Consider the following 14,428-nt stretch of genomic DNA (forward strand, 5'->3'; position numbering starts at 1 on the left):
TTTGGTTTGCGCGTTATGTTCAGAAAACCACAGCCTCTTCCGTTCCTGAAAGGCATACGAAAATTCCAAAAAATATCCATAATGTTCGTAGAAACATGTCAAAAGTTTTTTATAATCAATCCTCAGTTGTTTTTCTATCAGATAGATTACATATAGCTAATATTTCAACCGGACGGTAACCTATTCAATAAAAAGAAGAAAGAAAATGGAGCATCACCCCTCTTGCGCGCAGGAATAATCAAAGGACACCTGACTCGGTTTGAAAAATCTCATCATTTTTCAAAAAAAAGCCTGAAACTATGTCTAAACCTGGTCACAGCCTGAGAAGCCATTGGAAAAGGAATCTGTTGATTCCCCACTTTTAAATTGGAAGAGGGTCAGGCAATGAAACAGGGATAAAACAATGCACTTCCGGGTTGGATTTCCCCAGGTTTTCGCCTGCAAAATCAGTTTTGTTATACTCACAGACAATATTTTGACAGTTTTGGAAACTTTGGAGTGTTTTCTATCCTAATCTGTAAATGATATGCATATTCTACGATCTGGGCCTGAGAAATAGTCCGTTTACCTTGGGAACGTTATTWAAAAAAAWWWWAAWAAATAAATCTGGCCCCTAGCGTCAAGAAATTAAGGGCCTTTTGCTCTAATGTGCTTTGCTCTGTCTCCTTTCAGACCCAGGGATGAGTACGGGGGTGTTGTTAGAGGATTTACCACAGGAAGAGGTGTTGAGGCCTACACCTTGGTGTCGGGTTTCTCTTTTGACATTTCGAGGATAAACAATAGTCACTGACTGTAGACACTGTCAAACGCATTAGGATAATGAACACTCTCGTCAAATCTGTAATCTCTGATTGTCAGTCTTTAACTTCAGTGATCACCATTATAATCAACGTTGTCCTCATTACAATTCCATCCCCATGCAGTAGTAACATGGTGTCAGGCTTCCGGTTGGGTGCTTGTTTTCTGTGCATGTGTGTTCAGAGGAGGAGGAGATGCCTAATTTGGCAGTACTCTCTGCTCTGTCCCTCCCTTCCCCGTCAGGCTTTGGCAGCTCTGACATTTTGCTCCACTTTCCTGCTACTCAGCAGAGAAAGGGAGGAAGTGCGTGACCTGGAGTGGTCTGACCCGCGAGACCAATTTCCCATATATTCTACCGCATTACGAGCTCAGTGGCTTCCTACATAAGAGATGCAGCGTGTTCAGACAGGATTGGCACATTGATAATGTGTATTTAACATTTTGTTAAAACTCTAGTATTTCCTCTATCCCTTGACTTCTGACCCAGGCGGTAGCAACGCTGTAGAGAGTGCAGAGTTCAGTGCTGGATCCCCCGACGTAGCTGTTGTGAAATTCTGCTGCTGCAATGTCTCTTCCCTCGTCAAGCTTCTGCAGTAGCCAAGGCAGTAATATCAGAGGTCAGTGTTAGAGGGTCATAAGGGCACCCTGTGTGTGTGTGTGTGTGTGCACACCACAGCGATATGTAAGTGCTGGTTGTAAAACAGATTGCAGGGTGCTAAGAGGTCAGTGCTACACCAACACTCATACAAGGTATAATCAGTAATATATAGGCCTTGAGCTAAATCTTCAAAGTATGGAGTGGCCATTTTAAAGCGACTGGAAAAAAGAATCCCCCTGTATTTAACAAACCATCAAGCCCACTCCCCTACGTTCCTTGCAAGATCTGAGATGATAAATTATCTCTAGTAAATTGGTGAGAGTGGCTGCCAGGTCAAGGTCATGTTCATTAGGACTCGCAACTGGAATGCTTTAAAACATTTAGCCAAGGAAAGCAATTAGGCTTTTTTTTTTTCTTATTGAACATGTCCAGGTAGTCTCTCCTTGTTCCAGAGTGTTTTCTATTTATTCTGTTTTGGTGTCTAATGGATACCCAGGACTAATATTTTCCAAGCAAGTCATGGATTTTAAACTTCCCCGCGTGTCTTCCTTGCAAAAAGGTGGCGTAGAAAGGCTCAATGGTAATAATGGATCTCCTCCATTTCTCATGTTGCTAATTCCTATGCAGGGGGACTCTGTGAAGTCACTCATGGACAGAGCTCCAGCTGTTCTTGTGAGATCTGTTTTTTCATTCATTATGTTTCAAGACCAAACTCCTTCGTCATATCATTCACTTTACGGAATACTTCACCACTGGTGTCTTTCATTCTCTTCATGCCAATTGGAATGTGGCATGACTATTGCATGCCTACTGCCTGGTATGACAACTGCTCGGCCTCTGACCGCAAGGCACTACAGAGGGTAGTGCGAACGGCCCAGTACATCAAGCYTTCTTACATCCAGGACCTCTATACCAGGCGGTGTCAGAGAAAGGCCCCAAAAATTGTCAGACTCCAGTCACCCTAGTCATAGATTGTTCTCTCTGCTACCGCACGGCAAGCGGTACCGGAGCGYCTAGTCTAGGTCCAAGAGGCTTCTAAACAGCTTCTACCCCCAAGCCATAAGACTCYTGAACATCTAATAAAATGGCTACCCAGACTATTTGCAGTGCCCCCCCTCACCCCCTCTTGACAACAGAGAGTAGCAGTGGTGTAATCTATTCATAGTCACTTTAATAAATCTACCTACATGTACATATTACCTCCAAATATCTGGTTCCCCCACACACTGACTCTGTATCTTTACCCCCCACCCTGTATATAGTCTCGCTATAGTTACTTCACTGCTGCTCTTGAATTACTTKTTACTTTTATCTCTTATTCTTATCTGTATTTTTTAAACTGCATTGTTGGTTAGGGGCTCATATAATTAAGCATTTCACTGTAAGGGCTACCTGTTGTATTCGGCGCATGTGACTAATACGATTTGATTTGATGGGGCATGCTGGTGGAGTTTGCTAGCAGCGATTACAGCCTTGAACCCGCTGTTCCATTGTCGTCACTTCCTCTTGAAYTTGCAGACGTGTTGCTGTGCGTTTTGTTGCCAACCTTACTTTGCTAGCTGACAACTTTACGTTTTTTACTTTTTAATTACCGTTTATATTTTTAGTTTTTCCCTCAACTTTTTCACTCCGGACGCTTTATCTGGACATGGTTCGTCAGCACCTTCAACAGCCGAAGCTAAGTAGTAACATTAACATGATGCCTTCTAATTGCAGTCACTGTACTCATAATATACAGGAGAATGATCGCCTTATGGCGAGGATAGCTGTGCTCGTCAACCAAGGGTAATTTCAGTGTAGGAAGGATGAAAACAGCGTCTGTGCCACCAGTAAGTACAGATAGTAGTATAAATCCCCCACACAGTCCCCGCAGCCGGACAACTTTCTCATGGCTTCTGGAGGGAAATGCTGTAGGAATGCTCAACTGGTGTCGCTTATTCAGCCGACAAACTTTCAACCGGTTTTCCCATTAAGTAGCGAGTCGGAGTCTGAGGCCGAGTCTTCTTGTCTCTACTCCTCCTGTTACGGGTCAGACGCCGAAGCTTCCACTATTAGCTCTGACATTGAAAACCCTAGTCATTGACGACTCCATTACCCGCAGTATTAGACTTAAACGAATCACCCAGCGATCATACACTGTTTACCAGGGGGCAGGGCTACCACGTTAAGGCTAATCTGAAGATAGTGCTGGCTAAAGCTAAAACTGCGAGTGTAGAGAGTATAGAGATATTGTTATCCACGTCGGCACCAACGATGTTAGGATGAAACAGTCAGAGGTCACCAAGTGCAACATAGCTTCAGAGTGTAATCAGCTAGAAAGATGGTCGGCATCGAGTAATTGTCTCTGGCCCCCTCCCAGTTAGGGGGAGTGATGAGCTCTACAGCAGAGTCAACTCAATCGCTGGTTGAAAACTGTTTTCTGCCCCTCCCAAAAGATAGAATTTGTAGATAATTGGCCCTCTCTGGGACTCACCCACTAACAGGACCAAGCCTGACCTGCTGAGGAGTGACGAACTCCATCCTAGCTGGAGGGGTGCTCTCATCTTATCTACCAACATAGACAGGGATCTAACTCCTCTAGCTCTACAATGAAATAGGGTGCAGGCCAGGCAGCAGGCTGTTAGCCAGCCTGCCAGCTTAGTGGAGTCTGCCACTAGCATAGTCAGTGTAGTCAGCTCAGCTATCCCCATTGAGACTGTGTCTGTGCCTCGACCTAGGTTGGGCAAAAATAAACATGGCGGTGTTCGCCTTAGCAATCTCACTAGGATAAAGACCTCCTCCATTCCTGCCATTATTGAAAGAGATCGTGATACCTCACATCTCAAAATAGGGCTACTTAATGTTAGATCCCTCACTTCAAAGGCAGTTATAGTAATGAACTAATCACTGATCATAATCTTGATGTGATTGGCCTGACTGAAACATGGCTTAAGCCTGATGAATTTACTGTGTTAAATGAGGCTCACCTCCTGGTTACACTAGTGACCATATCCCCCATGCATCCCACAAAGGCGGAGGTGTTGCTAACATTTACGATAGCAAATTTCAATTTACAAAAACAAAAATGACGTTTTCGTCTTTTGAGCTTCTAGTCATGAAATCTATGCAGCCTACTCAATCACTTTTTATAGCTACTGTTTACAGGCCTCCAGGGCCATATACAGCGTTCCTCACTGAGTTTCCTGAATTCCTATCGGACCTTGTAGTCATAGCAGATAATATTCAAATTTTTGGTGATTTTAATATTCATATGGAAAAGTCCACAGACCCACTCCAAAAGGCTTTTGGAGCCATCATCGACTCAGTGGGTTTTGTCCAACATGTCTCTGGCCTACTCACTGCCCAGTCATACTCTGGACCTAGTTTTGTCCCATGGAATAAATGTTGTAGATCTTAATGTTTTTCCTCATAATCCTGGACTATCGGACCACCATTTTATTACGTTTGCAATCGCAACAATAATCTGCTCAGACACCAACCAAGGAGCATCAAAAGTCGTGCTATAAATTCTCAGACAACAAGATTCCTTGATGCCCTTCCAGACTCCTTCTGCCTACCCAAGGACGTCAGAGGACAAAAATCAGTTAACCACCTAACTGAGGAACTCAATTTACCTTGCGCAATACCCTAGATGCAGTTGCACCCCTAAAAACTAAAAACATTTTCATAAGAAACTAGCTCCCTGGTATACAGAAAATACCCGAGCTCTGAAGCAAGCTTCCAGAAAATTGGAACGGAAATGGCGCCACACCAAACTGGAGGTCTTCCGACTAGCTTGGAAAGACAGTACCGTGCAGTATCGAAGAGCCCTCACTGCTGCTCGATCATCCTACTTTTCCAACTTAAGTGAGGAAAATAAGAACAATCCAAATTTATTTTTGATACTGTTGCAAAGCTAACTAAAAAGCAGCATTCCCCAAGTGAGGATGGCTTTCACTTCAGCAGTAATAAATTCATGAACTTCTTTGAGGAAAAGATCATGAATCATTAGAAAGCAAATTACGGACTCCTCTTTAAATCTGCGTATTCCTCCAGTGCTTAGCTGTCCTGGATCTGCACAGCTCCGCCAGGGCCTGGGATCGGGAGAGACACTTAAGTGTTTTAGTACTATATCTCTTGACACAATGATGAAAATAATCATGGCCTCTAAAGCTTCAAGCTGCATACTGGATCCTATTCAACTAAACTACTGAAAGAGCTGCTTCATGTGCTTGGCCCTCCTATGTTGAACATAGTAAATGGCTCTCTATTCCACCGGATGTGACCAAACTCACTAAAAGTGGCAGTAATAAAGCCTCTCTTGAAAAAGCCAAACCTTGGACCCAGAAAATATTAAAAAACTATCGGCCTATATCGAATCTTCCTTTCCTCTCAAAATTTTAGAAAAAGCTGTTGCGCAGAAACTCACTGCCTTCCCTGAAGACATGCTTCAGTCTGGTTTTAGACCCCATCATAGCACTGAGACTGCACTTGTGAAGGTGGTAAATGACCTTTTAATGGCATCAGACCGAGGCTCTGCATCTGTCCTCGTGCTACTAGACCTTAGTGCTGCCTTGATACCATCGATCACCACATTCTTTTGAGAGACTGGAAACCAAATTGGTCTACACGGACAAGTTCTGGCCTGGTTTAGATCTTATCTGTCGGAAAGATATCAGTTTGTCTCTGTGAATGGTTTGTCCTCTGACAAATCAACTGTACATTTCGGTGTTCCTCAAGGTTCCGTTTTAGGACCACTATTGTTTTCACTATATATTTACCTCTTGGGGATGTCATTCAAAACATAATGTATACTTTCACTGCTATGCGGATGACACGCAGCTGTACATTTCAATGAAACATGGTGAAGCCCCAAAATTGCCCTCGCTAGAAGCCGTGTGTTCAGACATAAGGAAGTGGATGGCTGAAAACGTTCTACTTTTAAACTCGGACCAAAACACGTAGCGTACGTGTAGTTCACCTTCACACCCCTGGGCCAGACTACACTCAATCATAGGACCTACTGAAGAGATGAGTCTTCAATAAAGACTTAAAGGTTGAGACTGAGTCTGCATCTCTCACATGGATAGGCAGACCATTCCATAAAAATTGAGCTCTATAGGAGAAGGCCCTGCCTCCAGTGACCGTAGCGTATGTGTAGGTATGTACGGCAGGACCAAATCGGAGAGATGGGTAGTAGCAAACCCATGTAATGCTTTGTAKGTTAGCAGTAAAACCTTGAAGTCTGCCCTAGCCTTTACAGGAAGCCAGTGTAGAGGCTAGCACTGGAGTAATATGATAGAATTTGGGGGTTTTAGTCAAGATTCTAGCAGCCATGTTTAGCACTAACTGAAGTTTATTTAGTGCTTTATCCCGGTAGTCGGAAAGTAGAGCATTGCAGTAGTCTAACCTAGAAGTGACAAAAACATGGATGAACTTTTCTGCATCATTTTTGGACAGAAAGTTTCTGATTTTTGCAATGTTACGTAGATGGAAARAATCTGTCCTTGAAACWGTCTTGATATGATCATCAAAAGAGAGATCAGGGTCCAGAGTAAYGCCAATGTTCTTCACAGTTTTATTTGAGACGACTGTACAACCATCAAGATTAATTGTCAGATCCAACAGAAGAGTTCTTTGTTTCTTGGGATCTGGAACTAGCATCTCTGTTTTGTCTGAGTTTACAAGTCAAAAAATGTGCGGTCCTAAAGCAGTGCAATCTAGTATTGTCTGGTGCTCTTTGGGTTTGTGTTGAGGTCCACGGCCAGGTGCCAGCCATAACGGTAGGTTAGRAGAGCCCTTACGATCTGCAAACAATGAAGGCTTAGGGCCAAGCGGGATSGGTAAAGAGTGATTTGGGACCGGCTGTTAGTGTTCGTCTTGGTCTGTCAACTCACACCTCCAGTAGACTTTCATTTTCATGTTGTCAAAAGTTGCGATGTGYAGTTTTTGAATTGGAGCTGTTATGTGGGGAAACATTTSGTGCCTGCAGCGCTGCTTCAAAATAGGAACAGTACTAGGAAAGTGCTTAGCCGTTTGCAGTGCACCCACCCACACATTATCTTAGACTAAAATTACATCCTCATTTTCACCACAACCTTTACGCCTATACCTTTTATCCTTCTACTGTACTTTCAGGCTGTCGTCATTACGGTGTTTGCCAGAGCCCGTTAACATGGGTAGCCCTGTAATTTCCTAGGAAATTACTCATAGCTAAAAAGTGGGTTAGTACAGCTTCCAATTTCTGGCTTTCAGGCTTCAGTCTGAGCCTAYGTCTGGAGATGCAGTGACAAGAGAGGATGAGAAATGTTACAGGAGCTTCTTGGTGTAAAGACTGTGCAGCTGAATGAGTTGTCCTATACTGCATCTCTTGTGTGACATTGCTTATTATCTTTCTTTCTCTCAGGAGACAAAGACGGCAGTAAGGTGACCACAGTTGTAGCGACCCCAGGCCAGGGCCCCGACCGGCCGCAGGAGGTCAGCTATACAGACACTAAGGTCATCGGCAACGGCTCGTTCGGCGTGGTCTACCAGGCTAAACTGTGTGACTCCGGGGAGCTAATAGCCATCAAGAAGGTTCTGCAGGACAAAAGGTTCAAGGTGAGACCATTTCACTGCAGAGACGAGTACATCAGAGTATTTATTTGTATTTTTATGATTTCTTGTTGCACCGTGTGTTTTTGAGTAACGACAGTTCTTTGTCTTGAGGTCATTGAGTCGCTGTCAGTATGACGTCACTGAAACTAGATCCTAACTGGAGTCTCACATTAATGGCTCAATCTACTGTCATTCGACTGAAAACACTAGGTTTGTCAGGTCACTTACGTGTGAGACTGCTCTCTCATGGTGATCGTAGCCTGCCGTACCACACTGATAGGCGTTTGCTTATCACCTGGCAGTCGGCCTGTGCATGATGCCCTAGTCCCCAGTGATGTCATGTCTCATGAGAACACGGCCTTCCTGTTGGGCTGAAACGGGGCGGAGTCTCGCCCTCCCTAGTCCAGCTTCAGCTCAAGCATTGAGTTGATGAATAGTTCATCTCTTCTTCTCTTCTAAAGGAAACTCAACCCATGGATTTCCTTTAACTGTGTTAATAAACAAGTGCTGCAATGGCTGCACAGTGCCAGTGTTTGAAATAGCTTTAATGTGTTCTCTGTGGGTAATTTGCTCCCTGTTCAGATATCACTGACATGATTTGACCCCCCATTCAGTTATGCCTGTCACTGTTTTTCAACGATCTATGATAGTTGTAGCTGGCCTAAATTAACCATGTGTGGGCTTCTAATTTAAGACAGTGAAAGCGGTGCCAAACTCAGCCTAGATATTCTCAGTTTCTTATCTTGAACGTTTCACTAGCTGTGTGATGGAACACACATGGTTGTGTTTAGCCTGTTTTCAATCTCTCCTCAGGACCCCTTGCCATTTCCACTTGTTTGATCTATTTTAATACTAGCACACCTTGATTTAACCAACCAGGTGGTTGAACCAGGTCTCGCTCGCTTCCGCTCGCTTTCTCTCTCTCTCTCGCCTACTCGCTTCCTTCTCTCTGCTCGCATCGCTCGCTTCCTCGCTCTCTCTCGCCCGCTCCTCTCTTCTCGCTCGCTCGCTTCCTCTCCTGCTCGCTCGCTCCTCTTCCTTCTCGCTCGTCTCCCGCTCGCCTTCCTCTCTCTCGCTCGCTCGCCTCGCTCCTTCCTCTCTCTCGCTCGCTCGCTTCCTCTCTCTCGCCTCGCCGCTCGCTTCCTCTCTCTCGCTCGCCTCGCTTCCTCTCTCTCGCTCGCCTCGCTTCCTCTCTCTCTTCGCTCGCTCGCTTCCTCTCTCCTTTCTCCCTCTCGCTCGCGTTCTCTCTCTACGCTCGCTCGCTTCGCTCTCTTCTCCTCGCTCGCTTCCTCTCTCTCGCTCGCTCGCTTCTCCTCTCTCCGCTCGCTTCTCTCTCCGCCTCGCCTCGCTCGCTCTCCATCTCGCTCGCCTCGCTTTTCCTCTCTCTCGCTCGCTCGCTCTCTCTCTCGCTCGCTCGTTCCTTTCTCGCTCGCTCGCTCGCTTCGCTTCTCCTCTCGCTTCGCTCGTTCCTTCTCTCACTCTCGCTCGCTCGCTTTCTCTCTCGTCGCCCCGCTCGCTTCTCTCTCGCTTCCTCTCTTCTCTCGCGCTTCGCTTCCTCTCTCTCATCGCGCGTCCTCTCTTCTCGGCTCGCTTCTCTCTCTCTCTTGCCTCGCTTCCTCTCTTTCTCGCGCTCGCTTCCTCTCTCTCTCGCTCGCGCGCTCGCTTCCTCTCTCTCTCGCGCTCGCTTCCTTCTCTCGCTCGTCGCTCCCTCTCCTCTCTCTCTCGCGCCTTCGCTTCCTCTCTCTCTCCGCTCGCTTCCTCTCTCTCTCGATCGCGCTCGCTCGGTCCTCTCTCTCTGCGCGCTGCTTCCTCTCTCTCTCGCGCTCGTTCTCTCTCTCGCTCGCTCCTCTCATGCCCCGCGCTCGCTTCCTCTCTCTCCGCTCGCCTCGCCTTCCTCTCTCTCCGCTCCTCGCTTCCTCTCTCTCCGTCGCTCGCTCGCTTCCTCTCTCTCGCGCTCGCTTCGCTCCTTTCGCCTCGCTTTCCTCTCTCTCTCGCTGCGTTCTCGCTTCCTCTCTCTCCTCGCAGCGCTGCTTCCTTCTCTCCGCTTCGCCTCGCCGCTTGCTCTTCTCTCTCTCGCGTCGCTCGCCTCCTTTCCTCTCTCTCGCTCGCCCTCGTTCCTGCTCTGCTCTCCTCTCTCTGCACTCGCGCGTCCTTCCGTTCTCTGCTCGCTTCCTCTCTCCTCTCTCGCATCGGCTCTTTGCTCTCTCTCTCCCGTGCTGCATCATCCTCGTCTCGCTCGCTCTCCTTCTCTCCTCTCGCTCGCTCGCCTGCTTCCTCCTCTCTCTCTCGCTCGCCCCTCGCTTCCTTCTCTCTCTCTCTCGCTCCCGCTCCTCCTCTCTCGTCGCTCGCTCCTCTCTCTCTCTCTCGCTCGCTCGCTCTCTCTCTCCTCGCTCGCCTCCGCTCGCTTCCTCCTCTCTCTTCGCTCGCTCGCTTCTCTCTCTCTCTCTCGCTCGCGTCGTTCCCTCTCTCCTCTCTCGCCGCTCGCTTCCTCTCTCTCGCTCGCTCGCTTCCCTCTCTCTCTCTCGCTCGCTTCCTCTCTCTCTTCTCGCTCGCCCTCGCTCGCCCTCTCTCTCTCTTCTCTCGCTCGCTCGCTCCTCTTCCTCTCTCTCGCGTCGCTCGCTTCCTCCTCTCTCTCAATCGCTCGCCCTCCCTTGCTCTCTCTCTCGTCGCCTCGCTTTCTCTCTCAATCTCGCTCGCCTCGCTCTTCCTCTCGCTTCTCTCTCCTCTCGCGCTCTCCTCTCTCCTCTCCCTATCGCTCGCTCTCGCTCGCTCGCTCTCGCTCTTCTTCTCTCTTCTCCTCGCTCCTTCCTCTCTCCGCTCTCTCCGCTCCCGTCCTTCCTCTGCTTCTCTCTCACGCTCGCTCGCTTTCTCTCTCTCGCTCGCTCGCTTCCTCTCTTCCGCGTCGTTCGCCTCTCCTCTCGACCATCGTAGAGGATCCTCTCTCTCGCTCGCTCGTCCTTCCCCTCTCTCTCCTCCCGCCTCCTTCTTCCCGCTCTCCTCTCCTCGCTCGCTCTCTTTCGCTCGCTTTCATTCCTCCTCGCTCGCTCTCCTCGTCTCCGCTTCTCTCTGCTCGCCGCTCCTCCTCTCTCGCTCGCTCCTCGCCTTCCTCTCTCGGCTCCGCCCTTACTCTCTCTCTCGCTCGCTTCCTCTCTCTCTCGCCCCTCCTTCTCTCCTCGCTCGCTCGCCTCTCTCTCTGCTCGCTCGCTTCCTTCGCTCCCGCTCGTCCCTCTCCTACGCTTCTTCTCTCGGCCGACGCTTCTACTTCCTCTGCCCGCGCTCGCTTCCTCTCTCTCTCTCTCGCTCGCTCGCTTCGCTCTCTCTCTCTCCTCGCTCGCTTCTCTTCTCTCTCTCGCTCGGCTCGCTTCCTCTCTCTCCGCGCTCGCTTCGCTTCCTCCTCTCCGCCGCTCGCTCGCTTCCTCTCTCTCCGCGCTGCTCGCTTCCTCTCTCTCACGCCGCTCGCTCCTTCCTCTCTCTCGCGCTCGCTTCCTCTCTCTCTCGCGGCTGCTTCCTCTCTCTCTCGCGCTCCTTCCTCCTCTCTCGCTCGCTTCCCTCTCTCTCCGCTGCTCGTTCGCTCGCGCTCGTTCCTCTCTCTCTCGCTCGCTCGCTTCCTCTCTCTCTCGTCGCTCGCTTTCTCTCTCCTCCTCGCTCGCGCTCGCTCGTGCCTTCCTCTCTCGCTCGTCCGCTTCCTCTCTCTCTCTCCCGCCGCTCGCTTCCTCTCTCTGCTCTCCCGCTCGCTCGCTCTCTCTCTCTCCTCCGCGCTCGCTTCCTCTCTCTCTCTCTCCTCTGCTCGCTTCCCTCTCTCTCTCTCGCTCGCTCCGCTTCCTCTCTCTCTCTCTCGCTCGCTCGCTTCCTCTCTCTCTCGTCTCGCTCGCTCGCTTCCTCTCCTCGCTCGCCGCTTCTCTCTCTCTCTCGCCGCTTCTCTCTCTCGCTCGCTCGCTTCCTCTCTCTCTCTCTCGCTCGCTCGCTTCCTCTCTCTCTCTCTCGCTCGCTCGCTTCCTCTCTCTCTCTCCGCTCGTTCCTCGCTCTCTCTCTTCTCGCTGTTCTCTCTCTCTTCTCTCCCGCTCGCTTCCTCTCTCTCTCGCTCGCTTCCTCTCTCTCTCGCTCGCTCGCTTCCTCTCTCTCCGCTCGCTCGCTTCCTCTCTCTCCTCGCCTCGCTTCCTCTCTCCTCGCTCGCTCGCCTTCCTTCTCTCGCTCGCTCGCTTCGCTCTTCTCTCTCTCGCTTCCTCTCTCTCTCGCCGCTCGCTTCCTCTCTCTCTCCGCTCGCTGCCTCTCTTCTGCCGCTCGCTTCCTCTCTCTGCTCGTCGCTCGCTTCCTCCGCTCCGCGCTCGCTGTCCTCTCTCTCTCGCTCGCTCGCTTCCTCTCTCTCTCCCGCTCGCTCTGCTCGCCCGCTTCCTTCTCTCTCTCCGCCGCTCCCTTCTCTCCTCGCGCTCCTTCTCTCCTCGCTCGCTCGCTTCCTCTCTTCTCTCTCTCGCTCGCTCGCTTCCTCTCTCTCTCTCTTCGCTCGCTCGCTTCCTCTCTCTCTCTCCTCGCTCGCTCGCTTCCTCCTCTCTCTCGCTCGCTCGCTCCTCTCTCTCTCTCTCTCGCTCCGCTTCCTCTCTCTCTCATCGCTTCCTCTCTCTCTCTCTCGCTCGCTCGCCTCTCTCTCTCTCTCGCTCGCTCGCTTCCTCTCTCTCTCTCGCTCGCTCGCTTCCTCTCTCTCTCTCTCTCGCTCGCTCGCTTCCTCTCTCTCTCTCTCTCTCTCTCGCTCGCTCGCCTTCCTCTCTCTCTCTCCGCTCGCTTCCTCTCCGTCTCTTCGCTCCCCTCCTCGCTTCCTCTCTCTCTCGCTCGCTCGCTTCGCTTCTCTTCTCGCTCCTCGCTTCGCTTCTCTCTCTCGGCTCGCTCGCTTCCGGTCTCTCTCTCGCTCGCTCGCTTCCTCTCTCTCGCTCGCTTCCTCTCTCTCGCTCGCCGCTTCCTCTCTCTTCTCTCTTCTCTCTCGCCTCGCTCGCTTCCTCTCTCTCTCTCTCGCTCGCTCCCCGCTCCGCTCTCTCTCTCTCTCGCTCGCTCGCTTCCTCTCTCTCTCGCTCGCTCGCTTCCTCTCTCGCTCGCCGCTCGCTTCCTCTCTCTCTCGCTTCGCTCGCTTCCTCTCTCTCTCGCTCGCTCGCATCCTCTCTCTCCTCGCTCCTCGCTCGCTTCCTCTCTTCTCTCTCGCTCGCTTCCTCTCTCTCTCGCCTCGCTCGCTCTCCTCCTCGCTCGCTTCGCTCGCTCCTCCTCGCTCGCTTCCTCTCTCGCTCGCTACGCTTTCCTCTCTCTCGCGCTCGCTCTCTCCTCCGCTCGCTTGCCTCTCTCTCTCGCGCTCGCTTCCTCTCTCTCTCGCGCTCGCTTCCTCTCTCTCTCGCGCTCGCTTCCTCTCTCTTCTCGCGCTCTCTTCCTCTCTCTTCTCGCGCTCGCTTCCTCTCTCTCTCGCTGCTCGCTTCCTCTCTCTCCGCGCTCCTTCCTTCGCTCGCTCGCTGCCTCTCTTCTCGCTCGGCTCGCTTCCTCTCTCTCTCGCTACGCTCGCATTCCTCGTCTCGCTCGCCGCTCGCTTCCTCGCTTCTCGCTCGCACGCTCGCCTTCCTCTCGCTCGCTACGCTCCTCTTCCTCTCGCTCGCTCGCTCCCTCGCCTTCCTCTCTCTCGCTCGCTCCGTTCCTCGCTCGCTCGCTTCCTCTCTCTTCCTCTCTCGCTCGCTCGCTTCCTCTCTCTCGCTCGCTCGCTCGCTCGCTTCCTCCTCTCTCTCTCTCGCTCCGCTCGCTTCCTCTCTCTCTTCTCGCTCGCTCGCTTCCTCTCTCTCTTCTCTGCCTCGCTTTCCTCTCTCTTCTCGCTCGCTCTTCGCTCTTTCTCGGCTCGCTCGCTTCCTCTCTCTCTTGCTCGCTCGGCTCGCTTCCTCTCTTCTCTCGCTTCGCTTCCTCTCTCGCTCGCTCGCTCCTTCTCTCTCCTCTCTCGCCTCGCTCGCTTCCTCTCTCTCTCTCTCGCTCGCTCGCTTCCTCTCTCTCTCTCTCGCTCGCTCGCTTCCTCTCTCTCGCTCGCTCGCCTTCTCTCTCTCTCTCGCTCGCTCGCTTCCTCTCTCTTCTCTCTCTCGCTCGCTTCCTCTCTCCTCTCCGCTCGCTCGCTCTCTCTCTCTCTCTCGCTTCTCTCTCGCTCTCTCTCTCCTCGCTCGCTTCCCCTACGCTCTCTCTCTCTCGCTGCTCCTCTCTCTCTCTCTCGCTCGCTCCTCTCCTCTCGTCTCTCTCTCTCGCTCGCTCGCTTCCTCTCTCGCTCGCTCGCTTCCTCTCTCTCGCCGCTCGCTTCCTGCTCGCTTCTCTCTGCGCTTTCGCTGCTCTCTCCTCGCCGCTCGCTTCCTCTCTCTCTCGCTCGCTCGCTCCTCTCTCTCTCCCGCTCGCTTTCCTCTCTCTCTTCGCGCTCCGTCCTCTCTCTCGCGCGCTTCGCATTCTCTCTCTGTG

At 51.1% G+C, this 14,428-nt stretch overlaps 2 protein-coding genes across 5 annotated transcripts in view; one reads left to right on the forward strand and one right to left on the reverse strand.

Annotated features, from left to right (window-relative positions):
• Positions 1 to 14,428, forward strand: part of LOC111953459 (glycogen synthase kinase-3 beta) — a 63,882-nt gene that overhangs the window by 16,915 nt on the left and 32,539 nt on the right. For all 4 annotated transcript variants that reach the window (XM_023972745.2, XM_023972747.2, XM_023972746.2 and 1 more), the window contains exon 2: positions 7,782 to 7,975. In XM_023972745.2, coding sequence (XP_023828513.1) covers positions 7,782 to 7,975 — 194 coding nt within the window. The remainder of the gene's footprint in view (positions 1 to 7,781; positions 7,976 to 14,428) is intronic.
• LOC139023170 (octapeptide-repeat protein T2-like) overlaps positions 11,770 to 14,428 on the reverse strand; it is a gene marked incomplete at both ends in the record, with an annotated part of 5,181 nt that continues 2,522 nt past the window's right edge. The window contains 3 exons of the mRNA XM_070435642.1: positions 11,770 to 11,804; positions 12,035 to 12,065; positions 13,815 to 13,904. Coding sequence (XP_070291743.1) covers positions 11,770 to 11,804; positions 12,035 to 12,065; positions 13,815 to 13,904 — 156 coding nt within the window. The remainder of the gene's footprint in view (positions 11,805 to 12,034; positions 12,066 to 13,814; positions 13,905 to 14,428) is intronic.

This window comes from Salvelinus sp. IW2-2015, linkage group LG27 (assembly GCF_002910315.2).
Source record: "Salvelinus sp. IW2-2015 linkage group LG27, ASM291031v2, whole genome shotgun sequence".
In the NCBI taxonomy this organism is placed as follows: Eukaryota; Metazoa; Chordata; class Actinopteri; order Salmoniformes; family Salmonidae; genus Salvelinus; species Salvelinus sp. IW2-2015.